At 44.6% G+C, this 22,008-nt stretch overlaps 1 protein-coding gene across 2 annotated transcripts; it reads left to right on the top strand.

The window, feature by feature from the left end:
* Positions 1-123: 123 nt before the first annotated feature.
* On the top strand, positions 124-21,604 carry SPINT1 (serine peptidase inhibitor, Kunitz type 1). 2 transcript variants are annotated; one of them, XM_006270353.4, is made up of 10 exons: positions 129-663; positions 9,339-9,490; positions 11,537-11,675; positions 12,441-12,611; positions 13,391-13,417; positions 13,772-13,897; positions 14,186-14,236; positions 16,339-16,509; positions 17,757-17,813; positions 19,271-21,604. In XM_006270353.4, the coding sequence occupies exons 1-10, from the start codon at positions 228-230 to the stop codon at positions 19,465-19,467; spliced, it is 1,527 nt and encodes a 508-aa protein (XP_006270415.1). In that variant the 5' UTR covers positions 129-227; the 3' UTR covers positions 19,468-21,604. The 2 variants fall into 2 exon arrangements, with proteins under 2 accessions (XP_019352148.1, XP_006270415.1); XM_019496603.2 differs by lacking the exon at positions 13,772-13,897 and having other exon boundaries at positions 124-663.
* Positions 21,605-22,008: the final 404 nt, after the last annotated feature.

Genomic DNA, 22,008 nt, shown 5'->3' with positions numbered 1-22,008 from the left:
CGGCGGCGGCTCCTGGCCGGGACAATCACTGCGGGCTCCGCCTCCTGCCCTTCCTGCTCGCCAGGTAGAGCGGGCAGCGCTGCACTTCGCTGCTTGCCGCTGGGGAAGGGTTAAAGGTGGTGCTGCTGCTGCGAGGGAAGGAGCGGGCGGCGCCGCGCGACGAGGTAGTTTCACCTGAAACTCCGCAGGTGGGGACGGCGAGCAGCGGAGCAAAAGAGTGGCCGAGGATGCTGGTGCTGCCGCTGCTGCTAGTGCTGGTGCCGCTGCCGGCGGCCGCGCTGCGGGGCCGGGCGGCGCGGGACGAGGCGGCCGCCGCCGCCGCCTTCGGGGAGAGGTGCCTGGACCACTTCACCGTGGGGCTGCCCGACTTCGTGCTGGACACGGACGCGTCGGTGCAGAACGGCGCCACCTTCCTGTCCTCGCCCGCGGCCGCGCGGGGCCGGGACTGCGTGCGCGCCTGCTGCAAGGAGCCCGCCTGCAACCTGGCGCTAGTGGAGCAGAGCCCCGACGGCGGCGAGGACGGCGTGCGGGCCTGCTTCCTCCTCAACTGCCTCTACGAGCAGGCCTTCGTCTGCAAGTTCGCCCGCAAGGCCGGCTTCCTCAACTACGTGAAGCGGGACGTGTACGACGCCTACGTGTCCATGCGGGAGAAAGGCGAGGGGGGTAAGGTGCAGCTTGCCCCACTCCCTGCCCACCCGGGTCTTCCCCCTCTGTCGCAGGGTGGTGGGGAGGGGGCTGAGGACTCTTGTGGTGGGCGGGGGCAGGCGGGAAGAAACCTTTGCTCCTCTGCAGCTTCTCTACTCTGTGGCCTTAGTCATGTCACTTAACACCCCCCACCCTCACCCTTCATCCCTGTGTAAATGGAGTAGGGGGTGATACTTCCCCACAGCTCTGTAATAGTCTTCTGAGCCCCGGGGATGTTCCCGATGCAGCTTAAACAGAGATTAAGGCACAGCCCTACCCACTGAGCATTTTCGACTGGAACGTGAATGAACCTGGACTCCAAATGCCACAGTAAACCATTAACAAGGCACAGGTGAATTGCAAAGGTGTTGGAAGCAGGCCCTTCCTCGGCGCAGAATTCACTTTCTCTTTGGTTCTGCCTAAGTCTCGGCCTTGTGACTACTACCAGCTGGTGACAAAGCACCTCTGTCCTGGTAGGCTCTGTCTGACTTTTGCAGAGAGAACAACTCAGCGGGCAGGTTGGATTAGAGCACTTGCATTTAGGAGCAGATCTGAGGAGGTCTTTTGTTTGGATTCTGGGGACAAACTCTTTGATTGAGGAATTGTGTAATTGTTGCATTTGTGCCTACAGCACTGGATAGGAGCACTGGCATGAATGCAAACGATGCATCATTGACCTCTTATGAGGCAGCCCAAAGTCTCCCCCTTGGAAGAAAAGCTGTAGCAAGGTATTACAATACTGTTGTGGATCTAGCACCACTTCTCTCTTATCTCCTTCGTTGCCACCTTTTTCCAAAATCAAAGAAGATCTGAAGCTTTTCCTAACGGGATCGGGTCTCTAGTTAGTTAGACAGTGGCTTTTTGAAATGATGAGGCTTGGATACTGATGGCACTAGTGGTGCATCTGTGGAGCCCATTCCTGTGTTACGTGGATAAACTGATCCGTTGTTCTTACCACTGTAGCTGTAGGGGTGGTTCTGTTAAGTATGTCAACTTTTAATGAAAAATGGGGCGAGCATATGGGATAGGATTTGTAACTCCCCTGGTGGAATTGAGGTCTCAGCCATGATCTCTTCTTCTTGAAATTGGCAATGATACTAAAAAGACCCTCATGCACTGAAAGCTTACTTTTAAGGGATGGAAAATTTAGGAGATGTATCAATAGGAGATGATTTAAAAGAGGAGATTCATGTGGTAACTTCTTAAATACTCTTTAGTAACCCCCATGCTGATCTGGAATTGGTGGTGGCATCACAGAAGTGATATTTTCTCCACTGCACTTTAGACTTTTTCATTAAACCTTTGGTTTCTCTGCTGTACTTGCTCTATACCTTGAGTACAGACTGAAGTGTTTCCTTCTCAAAAAAAAAAAAAAAAATCTACCCCTCAGTAATAAATATCCTACAAACCAGGATGTGGGACATATGTTAGCCTTAATTGCTGTGTTGTTTTCTCCTTCCCTCTACAATAAGTGTGTTTTGTTCAGTATACTTTGGTTCCGTGAGATCCCAAAACTAGCTATAAGATATGTCAGAAGCCTCATTGCAATATATCCTTGGTATCTCCGATTTCAAAGAATGATGAATCCTAGGTTCCCGTCACTGAAACAGAAAATAATACTAAGGAGAGCAAAGGGTGGGGGGATCATTCTTGAAAGGTCCAATTAGGAATGACATCCAGAGCCTGTTTAATAGAGCGTGCCTTTTGTCACTGATGCTGATTTACCAAAATACCACTCATACCCCCTGTGTTCTTTCTCTTTGCAAATTATACTTGAGACGATGTGAATTCCAGATACAAAAAGTAGAAAGTTTGCAGTTCCTATTTCTCGGCATTTTAGTGAGACTCTTTTTATTTTGCACAGATTTCAGAACAACAAAGTTCTTCGTAAGTAAAACTGAAGTGTTTCTGGGAAGAGACAGGGATTTCCTCTTATGGATGGAGCTGGGAATTAAGGTGAATAATAAGAACAAACAAAACTACTCTAGACAGCACCTAACTTTGTGGGTCTGTTCAGTGTTCAGACACTCAGGAATGTAGATTTTGATCCTGGTTCAGAGCCAAAATAATTCCACAGCTCTGATGTTGGAACTAGGTCAGCAGAGGAGGAATTTGGCACACAACAATGGGCTTGTTTTAGTGGGAAAGGTGAGTGCATCATTTCCGCAGGTGGGAGGAGGGGGGGAGATTCTGAGGACGTGTTTGCAGGAGCCCAGATTAAACAGCCTTTGGGCAATGACTGCATACAGCTGGCGCTGACGTTTTTTCCCTTTCAAGACCTTTAATTGGATCTCAAGGACATATTTAGAGAGTTAAAGCTGTTGTGCTGAGGAGCCTCTTTCCAACCTTTCAGTGTTCCTTCCTCAGCTTGGACCCATGTTTTTCCCAAGATGTATTGCAGTGCTGCTAAAACTCCAAGGCTGCATGTAGCCCCGAGCACAGGAAGATTAAAAAGCAGACCCTAACTGAAACAAGAGGTTTGGGAAATTTTAAGCTTTTTAGAGTTCTCTGGATTTGCACTCTGATGTTTGGAGCTTTGACAGTGTGTTCAGGCCATATTCTGAAGGCTTCCCTGAAATAACAAGGGCTAGAAATTTTGTTTTAATAAATGCAGAGATTCTTATACTATGTCCTAGTTTCAGCAGCTGAGGCTTTAAGACAAACACTAAATATAGTGAGACTTGAGACAAAATAACAGGAGTTATTTGCACCTATGATTGCCAAAACAGGCTTGAGCTCTTGTCTCAGTGTATCTTCACTGCTTTGGGGATATCCTGTTTTAACTGTGTCCCCTAACAAAGCCGCAGCCCAGGCTCTGTCCACCATCCCTCCCTTTCAGTGTGCAGGGTGACTTTCCTGAATCATTGATATTAGCAGTCTAAGAAAACACAGCTTCTATTCTTACATCATTTTCTAGCATGAACTTTGCTGCGCATTTTCTCTCTGGCTCATTTGGGAGGGGCAGGGCTCATTGAGGGTTTTACAGCAATAATAGAACCCAGTGTTTGAGTAACCTCTGCATAAATTTATTCTGGCTCTGAGCAAACCTGTTCTGGGTGTGGGCCTGGAAAATAACTTCCCTGAACCTTTGTCCGTTTCTTGAACTGAACTTTCAGTAGTGTTGTGAAATCTTCAGTTACGCTCCATTTGTTTTGAGTTTGTGATGGGGAAACAGGGAATGCTGGAAAACCTGTAGGATTTAGGATGGGCCTATTTTTGCCAAATTCTGAGCCCAGATTTGCTAGCTAAAAATTCAGTCTGGGATTCGGAGTGGTTGGCTAAGTGATCAACTTTGTTGCAGACCCCCAGCCTGGACTCTGGAGGATGGAACAGGAATGTATTAATGATAAACTGTATTGTTAATACTGTCCAGTTAGGGCCACCAAATAGGGCATTATCACCTGACTCTAGTACTGGGGCCACAACTTTGCTTGAGATTAAATAGCTGGTTTCCACAAGGACAGGCTGCTTGTCAGACCTGAGGCATCTTTTCAGGTCAAAATGCACCAGGGTCAAGGTACGGAGAGTGCTCTGTAATAGGTGCATAGAACATGAGTGACTTCTTGCTGTGGAGCAGCTACATAAATCACGTAAACTAGCTCTTGTCATTTTTTTCCCCTTTCATGCTCTTGCTTCATTACTATTGACTGACTATGGTGGGAGCAGTAAGTCTATATCACAGGCTGGATTGTATTTAAGACTCCACTGGCCCACTTGATGACACAACTAAAAAAAATACCAAGGCACTGTCTTCCTCTTTCTGCTTTTACAAAATAAAATTGCCTTGTCTTTCCGTAGTAGGGGTGGCAAGTGACTTTAATCTGAAATAATCTGATCCTTGAAAAATGGGCTGGAATTTTATAGTGTTGCCCCCACTGGTTTTAAAGGTTCCTAGGAAGGTTTCTATGCTATATTAACTTCTCAAAGATTTTTCCATAAGGGTTTTTAAGAAGGTGCTCAGTACAGTTCACTTCTGACCTGCATCATTCTCCTATTGAATTCTGTCATTTTTATAACAACTTTTTCATGCTGCATCTCTCTCTGTGTGTGTACTCTCCTCCATTATAGTTTGTGGTTTTTTTTCCATCTCTTTTTAAAGTGTTTTTCCCTTAGAGGAACGGAGTTTGCTTCTACCTGGCAAACAGGCTTTGCCTTCATGATGTTGACTTGTTACTATGGAGAGAGGATTATAATGTTAATAGGGGAGGTTTGAATACAGGCTCTCTGGGAATTGTTTGCTTCTGAGTGGCTTCCTTAGGGAAGTGATGAGAGCTGTATGCTTAACAGGGGATTTAACCCTTGGTGGAACTTGTCTTCAGTGGCAACCTCTTCCATTGTCTGTCCTTTCTAGCTATTGCAGGTTAGTTTTCTAGCAGGCAGTCTGAGGTAGCTTTGAACTTTCTTGTCTGGGAGGTAGTGTGTCCTAGTGGACAGAGTACTAATGTAGGTGCTCTTGCCTCTGCTACTTGTCTACTTGGTAATCCTGACCAAGTCACTTCTCCCCATGCTTCTGTTTCCCCATGAGTGATAATGACTGGCCACTCTTGTAAAGTGCTTTGAGGTCTGCAGAGTGCACTCTGATTCAGACTCACTAGCTTTTGGAAAGGTTTCCTTTTAGTAGACACAGACTTTAAGTAGTTCTAATATGTTTTAATACCATATAATTTTAGCATTGCCAGAACTAAATGCTCTAAAAATTTATCAGACTAGCTTAATCCTCAAGTGTAAAATCTTGAATCATCTTTGCTTGGTCATTGTCTTTTGTGGGTGGCATTTTTTTAAGCATTTTTTTTTAATGAAAGCAAAGTACATAGCCTTCATGATTTCAAACAGACAGTCTTAAAAAAAGAGGAAACTAAATGTTCATATACTTGCATGAATTCAGGATGTGATACTTGTGCTCTCCTTAAGTGACACAAGACAACATTGTCAACCCTCTGTGTCTTGGTGACTGTTTAACGGCACTTTCTTTTTAAAACTGTAGACAAGGGAACAGTAAAAATCATGCAAATCTTCCTCTTGTCTAGGTGACTTTTGAAGTAAAGATACCAATTTAACTCTAGCTTTGTGGAACTCCAACTTTTAGTGCTTAGTTCAGCTAAGAAAGCTACCTTCCAGGAGCTATTTGCTGTTTGTTGCTGATATTTGCCCCCAGTTCAATGAGCATTTGGCTGTAAAGATTAGATTGAAAATGTGCTTTCCCTTTGAAATAATTTTCAAAGGTAAGGGAGGATTTCGGCTTGCTGCAGGTAAAGAATGTTGAGGTTTGTGGGAGTGCTGGTTAGAGCCAGTTGCTACTTGAATGCCCTGCGTTGACACAATGGCTTTTTTTCTAAAGATAATGAGCTTTCACAAGTCCAGTGAAGAAAGAGGAGTCTCTCTCTGCACCTCAAAGTTAGGCCTGAATGTCTAGAAAAAGCCCTCTCCTCATTAGTCTGTGCTTGTATGGAAGTGATTTGATCTTGGTTAGAGGTGATTATGAGGCAGGGGAAACTTGGAGACAAGATCTAGAATGAATAGGCTTGTTAGGGCCAGACTAAGGAGAGTACAGCTGCTTTTCTCACAATATCACAGTAATTGGTAAACTTATCAGCAGCAGTGTTTGGTGTTGTGAATTGCTTTAGACACTTTTTGGAGGTCATGCTGTTTCTGGCACATGTCAAGCCCAGGTACAAAGACAAAGAACCTTTTTTCCTTTCCTCTAGCCACGTTCAGATCCCTTTCTTTCACCCCAACACTAAACTCCTCCTATGGTTGTCTGTCGTAGCTGGACCTGAGGACTGCATAGTGGGGCAAAATCTTGCTATATGTCCCTCATTCCAAGTGCCGTTTTACCATGTGTAATTTCCCATGTCTTTCATTACTGTGCAAGGAACTTTAATGCTATGGTTACCTTGACTAGTTTTAGACTCTGCTGAGTGCTTTTAATCTGGCTGGTGTATAAACTGGCATAAAATGTTCTCTTCCTTTATGATGAAGCTCTCATTAATAATGACAAAATTTAGAAATGTAAATGAAAAAATGATTTTTACTAGTTGCACATTAATAACCCATTGCCATGGCTATAGGGCTGTAAAACTGAGTATTACCTGTGGTTATTATGATGGGAAGGCAGTAAGAAATTCTCTCTTAAATGTGTGTGTATGTCTAGGTATGTGCATGGGAGGAGTAATAAGGGCATTTTTCTTAGCAATATTTAGACACCCTGAATTTGAATACGTACATAGGGCTGCTCTTCTGTGTACACCTTGTGGAGAGTTTCCAGGTCTAAATATTTGAGACCCAGGCTGAACCTTTTGGTAAGATGTATACATCTTGAAAGATGTACTTATTTGGCTGTGCATATAACCAGGTCTACTCAGAACTGATGTTGTGGTCTTTTAGGTACCATGAAGCATTTCTGTCAGTCTCCATGTCTGGTTTCATACCCCTGGGGAATGATAGTTGCTAACATAAGCTAATTAGAAAGGACTGACATTCTGATCTACACTTCAGTGTAAAGCACCCTGAAAACTGTTGCATGCCACCATGAACAACACTAGCGCACTCCTACAATATGTACATCAGAGACCTTTTAATTTTTGTGATGGAAGTAGTATGTCTTGGCTACATTTTTCAGTCTAGCTGTGAGCCCAGTGTCCTTATTGAGGGAATCCCCAACTATTGCAGTATTTCCAGTAGCATTTCATAAGAATCTGTTCTTAGCCCACAATAAATTAAAATTTTTATCAGTGATATGAAATAAAATTAAAAAAAATCTTGATTTTTAAAAATTGTAGGTGATGGACAGGTGAGATGTCTTTTTAACCGAAGACACATAACTAGCACAATGATCTGGGTGGCTTGGTAAGCTGGACAAAATTAAATGCATCTTAATATAGTGAAATGCAAGGTGCTACATCTAGGAACAAAGAGGGTAAGCTACTCCTAGCTGGCATCTTCCAATCCTCCCTTGCTATAAAAAGAACTCTGGGGATATTATGTGAGCATCGCATCTGGTTCTGTGGCTAATGGGCAATGAGATTCTTGAATGTATAAACAGGATAGTATTGACTTGCCATGTGATATTTTAGAGTGGTAATAGCACTTGATACCACTACCAGCGTGTTACGTTGGGACAGGAGAGAAGTTGGAGAAGAGCTAGCATAATTGTGGTTTGATGCATGCATGCTGCAATGAGACCCCCAGCAAGCAAAAACCTAGTAAGTTACAGAAGAGAAGGTGAGATGACTTGTCCTCAGCCTTGGTATCTTCTCCCTCCTGACAATGGAAGGCCCTTCAGTTGGCAAAGGTATAATCGAGATCCATTATCTGTAGTTTGGATGTAGAAAAACCCTAACTGAGAACGAGGTGCAAGTTTGTAACAGTGAAATAATTAACTACTGGAATGAAATCGCAGTCCTTTGGTCAAGCAGTCATCCCTCCACATTAACTATTAATAGCATAACATAATAGCTGATTTGATAACTGACTAAATACTTTGGTTGAACTAGAGCATAAATTATTGGGCTGGGCGCGAGAACTACTGGAAGGCAGAAGTTTTTATGGTTCGGTGACATTTTTATGCAGGAGATCGGACTTGGTGATCATAATGGTTCCCTTTGGTCCTACTCCTGTGGATTTTGTGCCGGATGGCTCCCCTTGAAAGATGTACTGGGCTGTTCTGTGTCCCTTTGGTCTATTTTCATGACTGGAACTGACTTTGCCTCTTAGTTTTCCAAGCTGACTTTTATCCATATTAGTGAATTGTTGGAGTGACAGTGCTGAAAGGGGAGGGATATGGTTTGCTGAGTGACACTTAAACCTCCTTGTACTACAGTAACCTAACTGACGGGGGGAGGGGTGCACAAAAATAGCCGCGATCAGCACTGCAACAGCTGGCACTTCCCCTGGCATCACATGGCTGTCCTGGACATGATGCTGCTCAACTACACCATTGTTGTATAGTAGGGGCTGTCAGCCAGAGGTACACTTCTTGATTGGCTGCCGGGGGACTCCCTGCTTCTCCTCTGACTGCTAGGGGTACACTGACCAAAAAAAGGTTGAAAACCCCTGTTGTACAGGATTTTTATGTTGGTGGGGATGCTATTGGGTAACATTCTTTTTTAACATAATGTAGTCGGAAGACAACAATTGGAGAACGTAAATTAATTAACTCCTTAACTGATGGAATGTGGGGGACTGATGCCTGGTTTAACACCAACATGGAAATTGTATGCAGTGGGGATTGCTTCAAACAATCTTGAGAGGAAAACACTGTACTTTGAACACTCACAATAGTTATACAAACAACGGTGTTAACTTTTACTTGCTCCTACAGGTACATGTCTCTGACCAGTGGCAGCTGGCTCAAAGATGCTAGTGTTATGGATAGTTGACCTACTAGATTTAATCCTAGGACAGATGGGTGGCTGGATCAAAATTTTCTCTGACCACCCTCCCAACTGAACAGGCATTTCTTTTGTGCATCACTTAATATGGTAGTTCCAAAAGCATTGTTTATTGGCATTATTCTTGCATTAGCAACTAAAAGCCACATTTATTCAATCTGGGAGATGTTCACTGTCTTTCCAGTTTGGAGACGAGAATCCAAGCCTTCTGCTGCTAGAAGTCTTTTTTGTTTTTGTTTTTGTATTTCTTTCTGTCTTCTCCAGATGATCTGCCTCCCAAAGCTCGTGCTGGGATGGACATGAAGGTACAGCCAGGGGAGGCAGTGGTACTGAGAGGTGCAGAAAGCTCAGATGACCATGGGATTGTCAGTTATGATTGGAAACATCTCTCTGGGGACTCATCTGTTGTGCTGGAGGTAGGTAGTAGAGTGAGCAGAGCTGCTTATCCAGTGTCTATAGCAAATATGCTGCAAGTGCCCACTATTTTACCTGATCCTAGCCTCTTGTTCTAGCCCCAGTGTATTTCCAGAAATTAGGTAAAATTTCTCTCTCTCTCTCTCATTGCTTTCTTCTGTTTACGCTCTTCTTTTGTCTCCACTAGGTGGTGCTGTCATTGCTTAATGAGGTAACATTCCTTCTGTCCATCAGGAAATGTTGCACAGGAAGCCAAGAATGAAGAATGCTTCTAGACCAGGGCAGGCAAAGTTTGCCCCTTAGTCTGGTAGTGCCATTTTTCAGCAGCCCCTGCCCACATGGCTGGGGCTGGTCTCCATGGAGACCCCAACCACACCGGTGTGGTGATAGTGCAAGGCTAGGGTTGCCATGGAGACTGGCCCCAGCTGCACTGGCAGGGTACACAGCAGGGCAGGGCAGGGGGCTGCTCTGGAAAAGTGCCTGGTACTGCAGCACAAGCATGTGTACAAATGCAAATAGGGCGGAGGGGCTGGATCTGGCCCATGGAGCCAGAGGGCTTTGTGCCTGCACCTATAGAAGGCTGAGCAGTGAGGAGCTGGGCTAGGCAACTTCCACCCCAGCTGTCTTATAAGTACAGCTTCCACCTAGGGCACTAGCTGGGGGGTGGGGAGCTGGGAGAAGTAGTGGTGGCATGGGCACAGCTTCTAGCTGGTTGGCCCTAGTGGGAGCTCTCCCTGAACCCACATTGTGGATGTGCTGTGGAAGCCACCTGGCTTGTGTTGGACTGGAGCTGGATTGTTCCAGTCTGCAACTTGTAAAGGTTATCAGTCACTGATCTAGTTCATATCCCTGTGGCCTGTCCCTAGCTCTGCTTCTACTCTTATAGGGCTCCTGTCTGGCTGCACCGCTGTCTGTGTTAGATGTGTCATCTTGTCCTAATCCTGAAGAAATAGATGAGAAGGCTGCAGGTGCCTGCTGTCAGGGGATTGTGGGGTGTGTTGCAGAAGGTTTTCTTGCCATTGCTGTGGTGCATAAGGAGAATCTGAGGCAGAGTCCCCAAGTTACTTTCCCCAAACCATGCAATGAGTCAGGCTTGGACTCCATGCTATTCTCAGCTCCAGTCTGGTGGCTCATCTTGGAGCATGAACTTAGTTTTCTTCCCTCTGTTAAAACAAAAAAAACCAAAACTGCACAAGAACTCTTTGGAAAGAAAAAAAAATTGTAGCCTGTTTTTTGTTTCAACTGCTGCATTATTGTGACTTCACTGGCAGCTAGCTAAGATTGCATGACCTCTCTGTAAGAGGAGGGGTTTGGATGCCAGTATCCTAGCCAGATTCTAGCTCTAGTAACAAATCTGCCTCTTTTAAAAACTTTCCCTGTTTCAAGTGGTTGCATTATCTTTTATAACAGCTTGGAATAGAAAGCAAAATGTTTCTGTTCGCTATTGTACTGTGAAACACAGATAGGTGTGTGTCAATGGTGCTGTATATATATGTGGAGCCACATCCTGACTCTTGCTGCCAAAAGATGCTATGGGGCTGCAGTGCCCACATGATGGTGCCCTTGGGCAGGGCATAAAGAACAAAATGCCTCAGAAAGCATTGGGACAACACAGTCCTTCACCATTTTCTTTGGAAGTATTAACATGCATTTCTCCAGCTCCTATAACTCACTGAGGGGTGTTGTGTGTCCTGGCAGCCCTTTGGGGGCCCAGTAGCACTGCTGGACTCGCTGACTATCCCAAAGCCTAGGGTTGCAGGGACCACTAGAAATTAGATTAGATGTGCTGAAGGGCTGGACTTCCTGGTGCTCTCTCCTTTTCCTAGCTATGCTGACCTTGGGCAGCCAGTCTGTCTTCTAACTTTGTAAAGCACTCTGGAGTCCTAGAGGTCCATCCTTCATGTGGGAGTTGTATCCAAGCTGCTCTTCTCCTGAGGCAGCAGACAGGGGAGTTGTCATCTTGCTTGTGAATTAGATGTCTGCATCCAGTACTTTGGCTGAGATATGCTAACTCCTCATCATGTTCTGCCTGTTGTTTGTATTCTCAGAAAAAAGGGGATGATCAAGTGGAGGTCTCCAACCTGCAGAAAGGGATCTATGTCTTCCAGCTCACTGTCACAGACACTGTTAACCAGCAGGACACTACCAACATCACCATTACAGTTCTGAATGCTGAGCAGACTGAAGGTGAGTCTGCCCAAGAGACACTTAAACTTGGGCCTCATGGCATTCCTGCTGGAGTCAGTTGCTAATTGCATATGAAAGCAGCAAGGTGTATAACCAGCACTCTTTTTGTGAACTGCTGGATGGGAGTTGTGTGTGGTAGAGAAATGGGAGACAGGACTAGTGCATTAATATTCCTTGGATGAAAATTCAACTTACTGTACCTGAATTTTGAGATAGCAGGGGGTCAGCTGGTCAGAAGCATGATGATGAATGTCAGTATAAAGTCCTAAGTGGTCCTGGTTTTATAGGATGGTCACTGCAAAAGGCTTGTTTCCAGTAAACAAGACTTTCAGGGAGGCCAAGTCATGGATTTATGCCAAAAGCCAATCTATTAAGTAAGGGTTTTTCTCTTCCATACCAGGTGCCAAGTTAAATGGACTTCACTAAAGTAGAGATACAGGAGTATTTAGGAGGAGCCTATGCCAACATCTGCATCCTGCTCCGAGTCCAAGATACAATTTTTTCCCCAGCATGCCTGCTATGGGAAAGCTCCTGCCTCCTCCCAAACGAGCCATCACTGCCATATCCCTCTCCCCTTTTGTTACTAGATTAGATGAATCAGTGTGATGTTAGCTAATGCTTGATGCTGTCCTGGCAGCAAGCAGAAGCCAGTGATTCAGCCCACCTTGTAAGATCTTTGCAAGGCCAACCATCTGTATTTAGTTAAAGCAAAATATCTCAATCTTCATATGCTGATCCTTTTTATTGGCTTCTCTTGTTTTCCAGATCACTGCTTGACTCCTAGTAAAGTGGGTCGGTGCCGGGGGTCCTTTCCCCGTTGGTTTTACAATCCAGAATCTCAGCAATGTGAGAAGTTCATTTTTGGGGGCTGCAAGCCCAACAAGAATAACTACCTGCGAGAGGAGGAGTGTAATCTTGCCTGCAAGGATGTTCGAGGTCAGTCTGTTTCTAGAGGCAGCCGTTAGCTCAGGGTGTTCCAATGGTTCTGTGGTCTGGAGCTCAGGTGGACTGGTCTTGTAGATCACTAGTAGGAAGCAAAAGTCTCTTCAGAGGGGTGTGGAGCTGGGAGCACCTATTGTAATTTGATTTCCAACTGCTTTACTGGTGACAGACTATGTCAAAATCCCAAACATGTACTCCACTGGTTGTCACACAATTGGTATTCTGAGTAGCAAGAAATCTTTTGTAAGGGCCAGGCCATATTAAGAAATAATTTAATTCAGTTAATTGATTAGACTCAGGGCGTTATGCTCACCGTATCTCTGTGGCCAGATTCTGCTTGCAAAATTCTGTTCATGTCACTTCTTAAATATAACCACGTAATGCATGGAGGAGTCAAATTCCCCTTTCTCTCATGAAACTCATCTTCCTTCCTGGCACTAGCACAACTGAGCTTTTGCTGAAAGCCACTTAGAGCAGCTTTGGATGAGGTGAATTCATCTGAGCCTTTGCCAGGCTTCTGTGTTCCTACTGAGTCCAAATTGGGGATGTAAGATGGTTTGCAAAGGATTGGAAGGAACTTCAACTTCACCCTTACACCTGGTATAACTCCTCTGAAAAATGCAGCTTGGGATCCTGCTGAAGAAAATTGACATTTTATATATTTTTTTCCCTGGGCAGGAACTGTTTTACTATAAAGCTATTTATTTGGGTCAGTATAAAACAGTTGAATTTACCAAAATAACCTCGTGGTTTCTTTTCTGTCTCCTCTTCAGGGCCAGTTGGAAGACGGCAGCAGCCAGGTAAGCCTCTCGCATGTATTTCTAATCTGAGATGCACTCTCCCCCCCCCCCCCCCCAACCGCTCTCTTGTCCACCCTTCTTACGTCTTAAAATTCAGATCTAATTTCTGGTTCTCCTGGGCACCAACCAGAGCCAAGCAAAGCCTTTGGGAATAACTTCTGTGCCAGACCCCTTGCTTCCAAGCCTCTAAAAAGGCAGTGCGCTTTTTCCCTAGGAGAAGGAAAGGTCTTATTCTAAACTAATCTGCCCAAAGGGGGCCTGGAGTTGTCCTTTACCCCAGAAGAATATGGGTGCAAGTCAGGAAGAGAGGATTTTCATACTGAACCCAAAACAAAAACTTTTTTTCTGATATAGTATGTGACGGGAACTGTCAGGCCTCACACTTCAAATGTAGGGATAGCTGCTGCATCGATGGCTACCTAGAATGTGACGAAACTCAGGATTGTGCTGATGGATCAGATGAGGCAGACTGTGAAAGATGTAAGTTCTTGGATATATAGATCCTAAAGTTCTGTGCCCACATGGGTAAATCCTTTCTTTCCTTGGCTTTTTTTTTTTTTTAAACTTCAAACTTTTGTAGAGGTTTATTATGGCTCTTTATACTGCCTCCTGTATTTTAATAGTAGGGGGGAAAAGGAGAGAGTCAGGAAGTGTTCAGAAAGATCTTTCTGTCTGCATATCTCTGTAGAGGAGGACCAGTTTCTTTCATGTTTGAGCTGGGCAAGGTAAACTGTGTGCCATGAGGTGTTCCTCTGGTTTCTTCTGCAGATGCTCTTGAGTTCAATAACCTCCGGAAGATCAACGGTACAAGTGAACAAGGTGTGTACACAATGTATTTCTAAATACAAATGATTGTCTACTCTCTTTTGGCTCTTACTAGTCTCAGACTCTGGGGCTAGAAGTGTTTCCTGATTGGGGTTTCTTGTGTGATGTTTAGAGGAGGCAGAACCAGTCTAAAGTTTCTTAAATCAATTCAATCATGCTTCATCTGTGTTCCTGTAATATATCCATCTTCCATCCTCCTTCTCATAAGAGTACTTTGCCAAATCCTCTTACACAAGTTTTATGATTCCTACAACCTCTGTTCATTTTATACTTTATACATGGTGCACATTCCCCTTCCCTGTGACATTTGTATTTCTTGGTCTCTGGTCTGATCTATGGACAGGAGGCATAGATTGCAGGCATTCTTTTATTAAATTAACTTTGAATACTTGGCGGGTAGATGGTGCTGTGATGTTAGATGGAACAGAACCTGTGGTCTAACATTAGATTCTCCCAGACATACTGTCAGTTCAGATATCTTTGCCAAACTTTGAACCTTGCAATGTGTGCTCATTCTATCAAGATCAGTGGTTCTCAACCTTGTTAGACTCAAGACCATTCCCTCAGAAAATGTCAGCTCTTAGTTTTCACTCATTTTTTGACTACAGAAAGATAATAGAGTAGTTCTTCTACTGCAAAGAACTTTAAAAAAACTACAGTAGGTCAGGATGTTTTAAACACTATGGATTCCTATTTGAAACCTAGGTTTATGTTGTAAGTCACTTTTGCATACCTAAAAGTGCTAACAGTATCTGACACCCCACAACATCTCATAGATTCATAGATGCTAGGGTTGGAAGGGACCTCAACAGATCATCGAGTCCGACCCCCTGCCTAAGCAGGAAAGAGTACTGGGGTCAAATGACCCGAGCCAGATGCCTATCCAGCCTTCTCTTAAAGACCTCCAGGGTAGGGGAGAGCACCACCTCCCTTGGAAGTCCATTCCAAATTTTGGCCACCCTTACCATGAAGTTTTTCCTGATATCTAGCCTAAATGTGCTCTGTCAGTTTGTGACCATTGTTCCTTGTTACTCCAAGAGGTGCCCTGGTGAACAGAGCATCTCTGATCCCTTGCTGCATCCCCCTAATGAATTTGTAGGTGGCCACAATATCACCTCTCAGCCTTCTCTTGTGGAGTCTGAAGTGGTCCAAGTCCCTCAGTCTCTCCTCACAGGGCTTGTCCTGTAAGCCCCTAACCATAAAAGTGGCCCTTCTCTGGACCCTCTCAAGTCTATCAACATCCTTCTTGAAGTACGGCATCCAAAACTGGATGCAGTAGTTCAGCTGCAGTCTGACCAATGCCGCATAGAGGGGAAGTATCACCTCCTTGGATCTATTTGTCATCCATCTGCTGATGCATGATAAAGTGTGGTTAGGTTTGCTGCTGATCTCATTGCACTGACTTGTGTTTATCTTGGAGTCCACTATGACTCCAAGATCCCTTTCCGTTTCTGTGCTGCTGAGAGGGTTGCTTCCCAGCCAGTAGGTGTGCTGGATATTTTTGCACCCTAGGTGCAACACTCTGTACTTGTCCTTGTTGTACTGCATCCTATTGTGTACTGACCTCTTTTCTAACCTGTCCAGGTCTGCCTGCAATCGTTCCCTGCCATCCGGAGTGTGCACTTCACCCTACTGTTTAGTATCTCAAGGCATCCCAGGGTGCCATGGCACCCAGGTTGAGAATCGCTGTTCTAGATCACTGCAGTTGGCTGCTGGAGTCTTCTCTCTGACCTTTTTCTAAGGGGGCGGGTTTAATTTGTTTTCCGTGCCTAAGCCCGTCATGGGCAGGAGGGAAGAGGGGCACTATTTTCCTTTCTCCTAATGGGAACATCAGGGTATTTTAGCTAAGGCAGGAGTGCCACCTAGATTAGCCACATCTCCCTTTAAAATGTGCCAGGGACTATGGGGGTGACAGTAACCCAGGAAATTGGAATTGGTTTGGAGTTTGTGGATCCTTGATAATTTCTAATGTTAGGAAATAAGTTCCACCAAGTATTTTGGAGGCTGAACTGTGCTATTATAGGCACCAGAGTAGACGTGTGGATGTTCTACAGATAGGTTGCCTGAGCTTGAACACCTCTTTTTTGCTTTGCCAGGTCATTGTGTGGATTTGCCTGACACTGGGCTGTGCCAGGAGAGCATAACTCGTTGGTACTACAACCCCTTCACTCAGAAATGCAGCCGCTTCACCTATGGAGGTTGTGATGGCAACAAGAATAACTTTGAACATGAAGAAGATTGTATGAAATCGTGTGCTGGTGTCACAAGTATGTGGGGTAGTAAGGCATGAGGTAGAGGGTCTTAGAGTTAAATCCTCCCCAATTTAATTCCATAGTTTAATTCCAGGCATGAAACATAACATGGAGCCAGTGCTCTTGAACATAACATGGAGCCAGTGCTCCAAACTTTGAGGCTAGGGACAGATTCAAAAAGCCTGAGCCTGAATTGATTCATTCTTTGCAGGTTAGTCTAACCTACAAAGCTTGAACTGATTTGGAGCTGGATAGGCATTCGCTTTTCATTCCAGAAGTGCAGGCACATGCCTGCAGTGGCTCAGGCTAGAAGCTAGGGGGCGCTAGAGCAGCCCTCCTTCAGGATGCTATGATTAGGGAGGGGTTTCCCTACTCCCCACAAGCCTAGCAGGGAATGTTCATCACCCCTAATTCGGTGTTTATGAGCCCATTAAGAAAACAACAGGGCGACATGACCAGCTATTTGTTGATTCTTCTTTTGTCCTGTGTGCCACAGCTTGGAGGTACCCAGCATCCTGCTATGGAGCAGAGAGCCCTGCCCAGCCCAGAGAGCATGCCGGGATGCTGGGGGAATCTGGTTTATTTTAAACCAGCAAGGGATCTGGGACAGACGCTGCATAAACCGGTTTGACCCAAATTGGCCAAGTCTGATACTGCATTCAGCCAGGTTTATCTCAAACCAGTTTCAGCCATTTTCAAACTGGTTTATGTGCACTGAACATCTGCTCTGTTACAGGTCTAAACCAGTTTCTGGATCACTTAAACCAGTTTGCATAATGTTTGTCCCTAGCCTGAGGGAGCGGCATTGTTCTCTAGCCCTAGCTCCCTCAGAGCTCTTCATCCTGACTGAAGGCTCAAGCAGAATGCACAGAACACAGCTGTGTATATGAGAACCCCCTGACTAGGGTCAGTTGAGCCCAGTTTTCCTCCTGCCCAGGCAGGGGGTCAGACTTGAAGATCTACAAGGTCCCTTCCGACCGTACTTATATGATTCTGTGATTCTATGAACTTACTCCTGCCATGTAGCTTGCCTCAGGATATTTTTTTTTTTGTGCTCTGATGCTGCAATAAACTGAAAGAGCATTATACTGATGTGTTAAGAGAGCAAACTAGCACTGGGTGTCCTGCTGGCCAGCCTGAGAACTTTGTGCAATGTACTACCAGTTCTTGAAACTGAATTAAGGAGGCTTCTGCTCTCTCTTCCATTGTTCCCAGTTCTTTTGTGAAATTCTGTTTTTTTGTTTGTTTGTTTTGTTTCGTAGAGTCGGATGTAATTGGCCAGAGACTTGATTTCTATGAGACCCAGCAAGCTAGCTTGAGTAAGTAAAAATTCTACTTGAGCAACACGTTTGCGGTAACTTCCCTGTTCCTGTCCTGTAAAATGGGAGTATCAAAGTCATCAGGCCCTCTGGGCTGAATGGGTGGTGTGGAGCTGGTCCACGGGCCAGATTGGGCCCACAGACCAGCTCTGTGTATCACACCCAGTGCACATGGCCAGTCTGGTGTGGACATCTTTGTACAGCATGTGCCCTGGACTGGCCCCAGGCACTATATGTAGTGCATGGGGCTGGGGCTAGTGTGCACTGTATTCACTGTGTAGGTCCAATCCAAATGCCATGGGCAGCACCTTGGGCCAGATCTTTGATTCCTCTGTAAAGCAGGATGCACTTTATTTGGGGAAAAAAGGCACATCCCATCCAGAGTCAGAACTTAATGGGAAACAAGAAATGTTGATGGTAAACTCCTTTTTTTCCCCTGTCACATCTGTGGGTGACTCAGTTGTGACCTCAGTAGTTTATTGTTAATTAATGTGATAAGAGAATTGAATCTTATATTCTCTAGGCATTAGAATAGGAAATAAGGTAGCCTTGATATTTGAGGACAGGCAGCGTCTCCAAAACAGGGAAGGCAGCAGTGAATATCTGCTGACAAAATCTGCTAGTTCCGACCATAGTGGGCACTAACATTTTATGAAGTACAGGATCTAAAATGCACAGCACTTTTTTTTTTTTTTTTTTTTTGAAGTGTGATTCTCGTTCACCCCAACCATATTGACACAAATTTCTCCTTTAACAAATTAATCTTTAAAGCAGTTGTTTCCTATTATTCTATTTCCCAAAGTCCCAGGACCTCCCCTATTGGATTTGTCCCACTCCACATTCATCTCACTTGCATAACTTCAGTGTTGGTGACAGAAGCCTGGCTGACAGCCGTCAGCAGCCTCCCAGGATGTTGGGGCATGATAGGGCTATACCTGGGTCTGAAGTTTCCTCTCCTTGCTTTGCTAACTTGCGTTAGCCTAATCTGGAGGTGATTTCACTTAGTACTTCATTATCCAGCCCCAGTCATTCCTATGGCCTCCCTACTGAGATTCTGTGTGATGCTGATATTGGGAAGAATCTTGGTGTGCAATTTTTTTGGTTTTGTTTTTATTTTTAAGTATGGATGCCAACCCATCCAGTCAACTTAAGTCATTGTGTAACAACTTGTGAGACTTGACTTGAGCTGAGCTCAAACCATGATAGAAAAATGAGAGGCTGTGCATCCCCTCACCAACCTTGTGAGCCATCTCATCACCTTCCTTTTTTCACCTCCATATAGCCCATGTACTAATCGTTCCATGGTCAGGCTGGCCCATATTAGACTCTAAAATAGGTTCTGTGTCCAGTGCCAATTATTGAATAAGTTCTATATTTCCTGTTTTCCTGCCTGTTAGTGTGACAATAAAAGTAGTAGAGCAGCCCTCATAAACTTTGTGTGTACATGTCTTTGACAGGTGCTTTTGAAGTAGCCATTGCGGTCCTGCTTGGCATCTGTATCATGATAGTCCTGGTTATTATTGGTTACTACTACCTGAAGAACAGAAAGAAGAACAGCCGGCGACGCCAACCTGCCACTGCTACGAACTCCACCCTCTCCACCACGGAGGACACTGAGCACCTGGTTTACAACAGCACCACCAAACCCATTTGACCTAAAATGCTTCCCTCCGACTTGGCAGTGGGAACAGTTCCACATGACTGTGGGGGTTTGTTTGAAACAAAGGTGGCTGAAGGACTCCTTGCCTCTCTCTTTATTTTCCTCTGTTAGATGTAGCATACTAGGAAGCTGTAGCCACAGTTCAACTTTATTAGAGCTTACAGTTGTCCTGGATAAGTGCTTTTGCAGTTGAGGGAGGGTGTCTCTTGCCAGTGACAGCTTTAATGTCACTTGTGCCTTCCACTCTTTCCTAGAGAGGAGCCTGTTTTGACTAGAAGGATCTGCTGTACTGACTGAAGGAGCTCTGGTTTGACTTGTGTGGCATTATCTCTTCCACAGGCCTACCAGAGCCAGCCATTTTATTTTATTTTATGTTGTCCTGTGCCACACAGTGCTACCTACTTTGAACCTGTCGATGCACCTATTTTTCTTCCTCTTCATGCTTATCCCTTTACAGTACTATCTTCCAAAGATAGCGTCCCAACATCAAACCCAGTGTTCTCAGTGAATTTCTTTGGGGTCCTGTGTTGTGTGACTGGCTCCATAAACACTGATAACTGCATGGCAGTCTGCATGAGCTTTTTTCCTGTGGTGGGCAAGGTAGGACTGTCTGCATTTTTTTTTCTATGATCACTTGAATTTTGAGCAGATACTACACAAAAGTGAATCTATTACTTTCCTAAATGATCCCAAGTTAACATCAGCAGTCTGCATCCACCTACATTCTCTCTCTTACCTGCTCTCCCTTGCCCTTCTCCCCCTCATTTCCACCACCCTTTTTTGCCACCTATTTACTTTTCAGCTGGACAGCCTAATCTCTGAACATTCCTTGCAAATGTAGTATTTATTTGTGTACAAAAATGTGAATGAAAGGGAGGATCCTTATTTTTCCTGCTAGTTCTAGGAGTAAAGAAAAAGGGCTGCTTCACCACCACAGTAGGTTGAGCCAGACCTCATGCCTCAGCTCTGATTTAGTGCCACCTGTTGATTGCTCATTGTAAGCCTTGTTGCAAGCTTCTTCAGAAAGGGCTGCTAGACACTGCTTGTGAACAAGGAAATATCTTGGCAAAAGGACTGTAACTAGCTCTGGGTGGGTGGGTGGGGGGTGCTATAGTGAAAGAGGACTTGGAGAAATTGCTTCCTCCCCATGCTCCTAAACTGAACAGAAGTGAAACTGACTGTGTGGGGAAAGAGGGTGTGTTGATCTCATGTCCAAAAACACAATGACCCAGCCCCTTTACTGGTGAAACTGTTCAGATTCTTTTAGGTTTGCCCAGCCCTTGGCTGTGACTTGGATGTACTGCTGGGGTGGGCTTTCTGTAGTAGTCTGATATGATGAACTTGTTTGCTTGTTTTTGTTTTGGGTTTTTTTTGTAAATATTGTGTATTTAATATTTTGAGGCCAGCAATTGCAAATGTGGCTAGAATGCTTGGCTACTAAACAGTGCATCTGATTCTGTCCAGAATAGATGGTTTGCAAAGCAAACCTCCCTTAGCTTTCTTACTCCTTCCATCCTGTTTCTCCTGGACACTTAACTCTTGGCTCACTCATTGTCTGTGTCCCTCTCTGGGTGAGGGACTAGCTCTTACCTATGAAAGACTTCTGAAGCATTGTTGCTTAGTAATGAGATTACAGCCTGTAAATGTTTTGTCTATTGCTTTAGAAAGAATCCACCAGAGTGGTAAGAGATGGTTTTTGTGTGTGTGTATTGTATGAAAGTCTTAAATGTCTGTACAGATCGTAATTAAATTTTGGTCATAAGTTTATGGGGCCTAATTACTGGCTGCCATTGGGCTGGGCTGACATTGATGGCACTTCTGGGGAAAGTTATGATGTAACCACAGTGTTCTGGAGATGTCATCAGTATGGGGGCAAGACAGTTGGTCATAAATAAATGGTACTCTGATTGCCAGTTTCAGACCCACAAACACCCCTTAGGCTGTGGACAGATGACTTGCAAACAGCTACTTGTCTCCTCTGGCATTCTGATCTATCTTGCATCATTTTTTTTTTTTCCCTCCTCCCCTTCCTTTCCACCCCCTTTCATTACCTACCTGTTGCCCATGTAATTATCATAAACTTTTAATATTGTTCCTTTTTAAAAAGCTTTATTAAAACTGCATTGTTTTATGTTGTTTGGGTTGAAAAAAAGTAATCTAAGGAATGTTGTCACCCTCAATAACCATCAAGAGCTTTTTCCCACCCTGCCCTCAGGACTGTCTCCCCCACTCCAGTTGTAATGGCTTGGGGAGAGGGGAGATGAAGTGGCTCTGTAGCAGTTGCCTTAAGGAAAAGAGGATGACATTTTAAATTGCACATATGAGGGAGGGAATCTCTTTAAATGCTTAACTAGACAGATAATGACTAAGTCTGATGAGTACTGGGAATGAAGTCACTTCCCATTAACACACAGATGGAGCAAGAGAAGGGTGTAGCCTGAAACTAGGCTTCCACTAGTCAGACTGGTTTTGCTTTTGGGTCTGAAACCACACTGTCTTTTAGCTGTACCTCCAGGTCATTGCAATGTAAAACAT

This window comes from Alligator mississippiensis, chromosome 2 (assembly GCF_030867095.1).
Source record: "Alligator mississippiensis isolate rAllMis1 chromosome 2, rAllMis1, whole genome shotgun sequence".
Classification (NCBI taxonomy): Eukaryota; Metazoa; Chordata; order Crocodylia; family Alligatoridae; genus Alligator; species Alligator mississippiensis.
The sequence above is the reverse complement of the archived record's forward strand: the minus strand, read 5'-3'. Positions and strand labels throughout refer to the sequence as shown.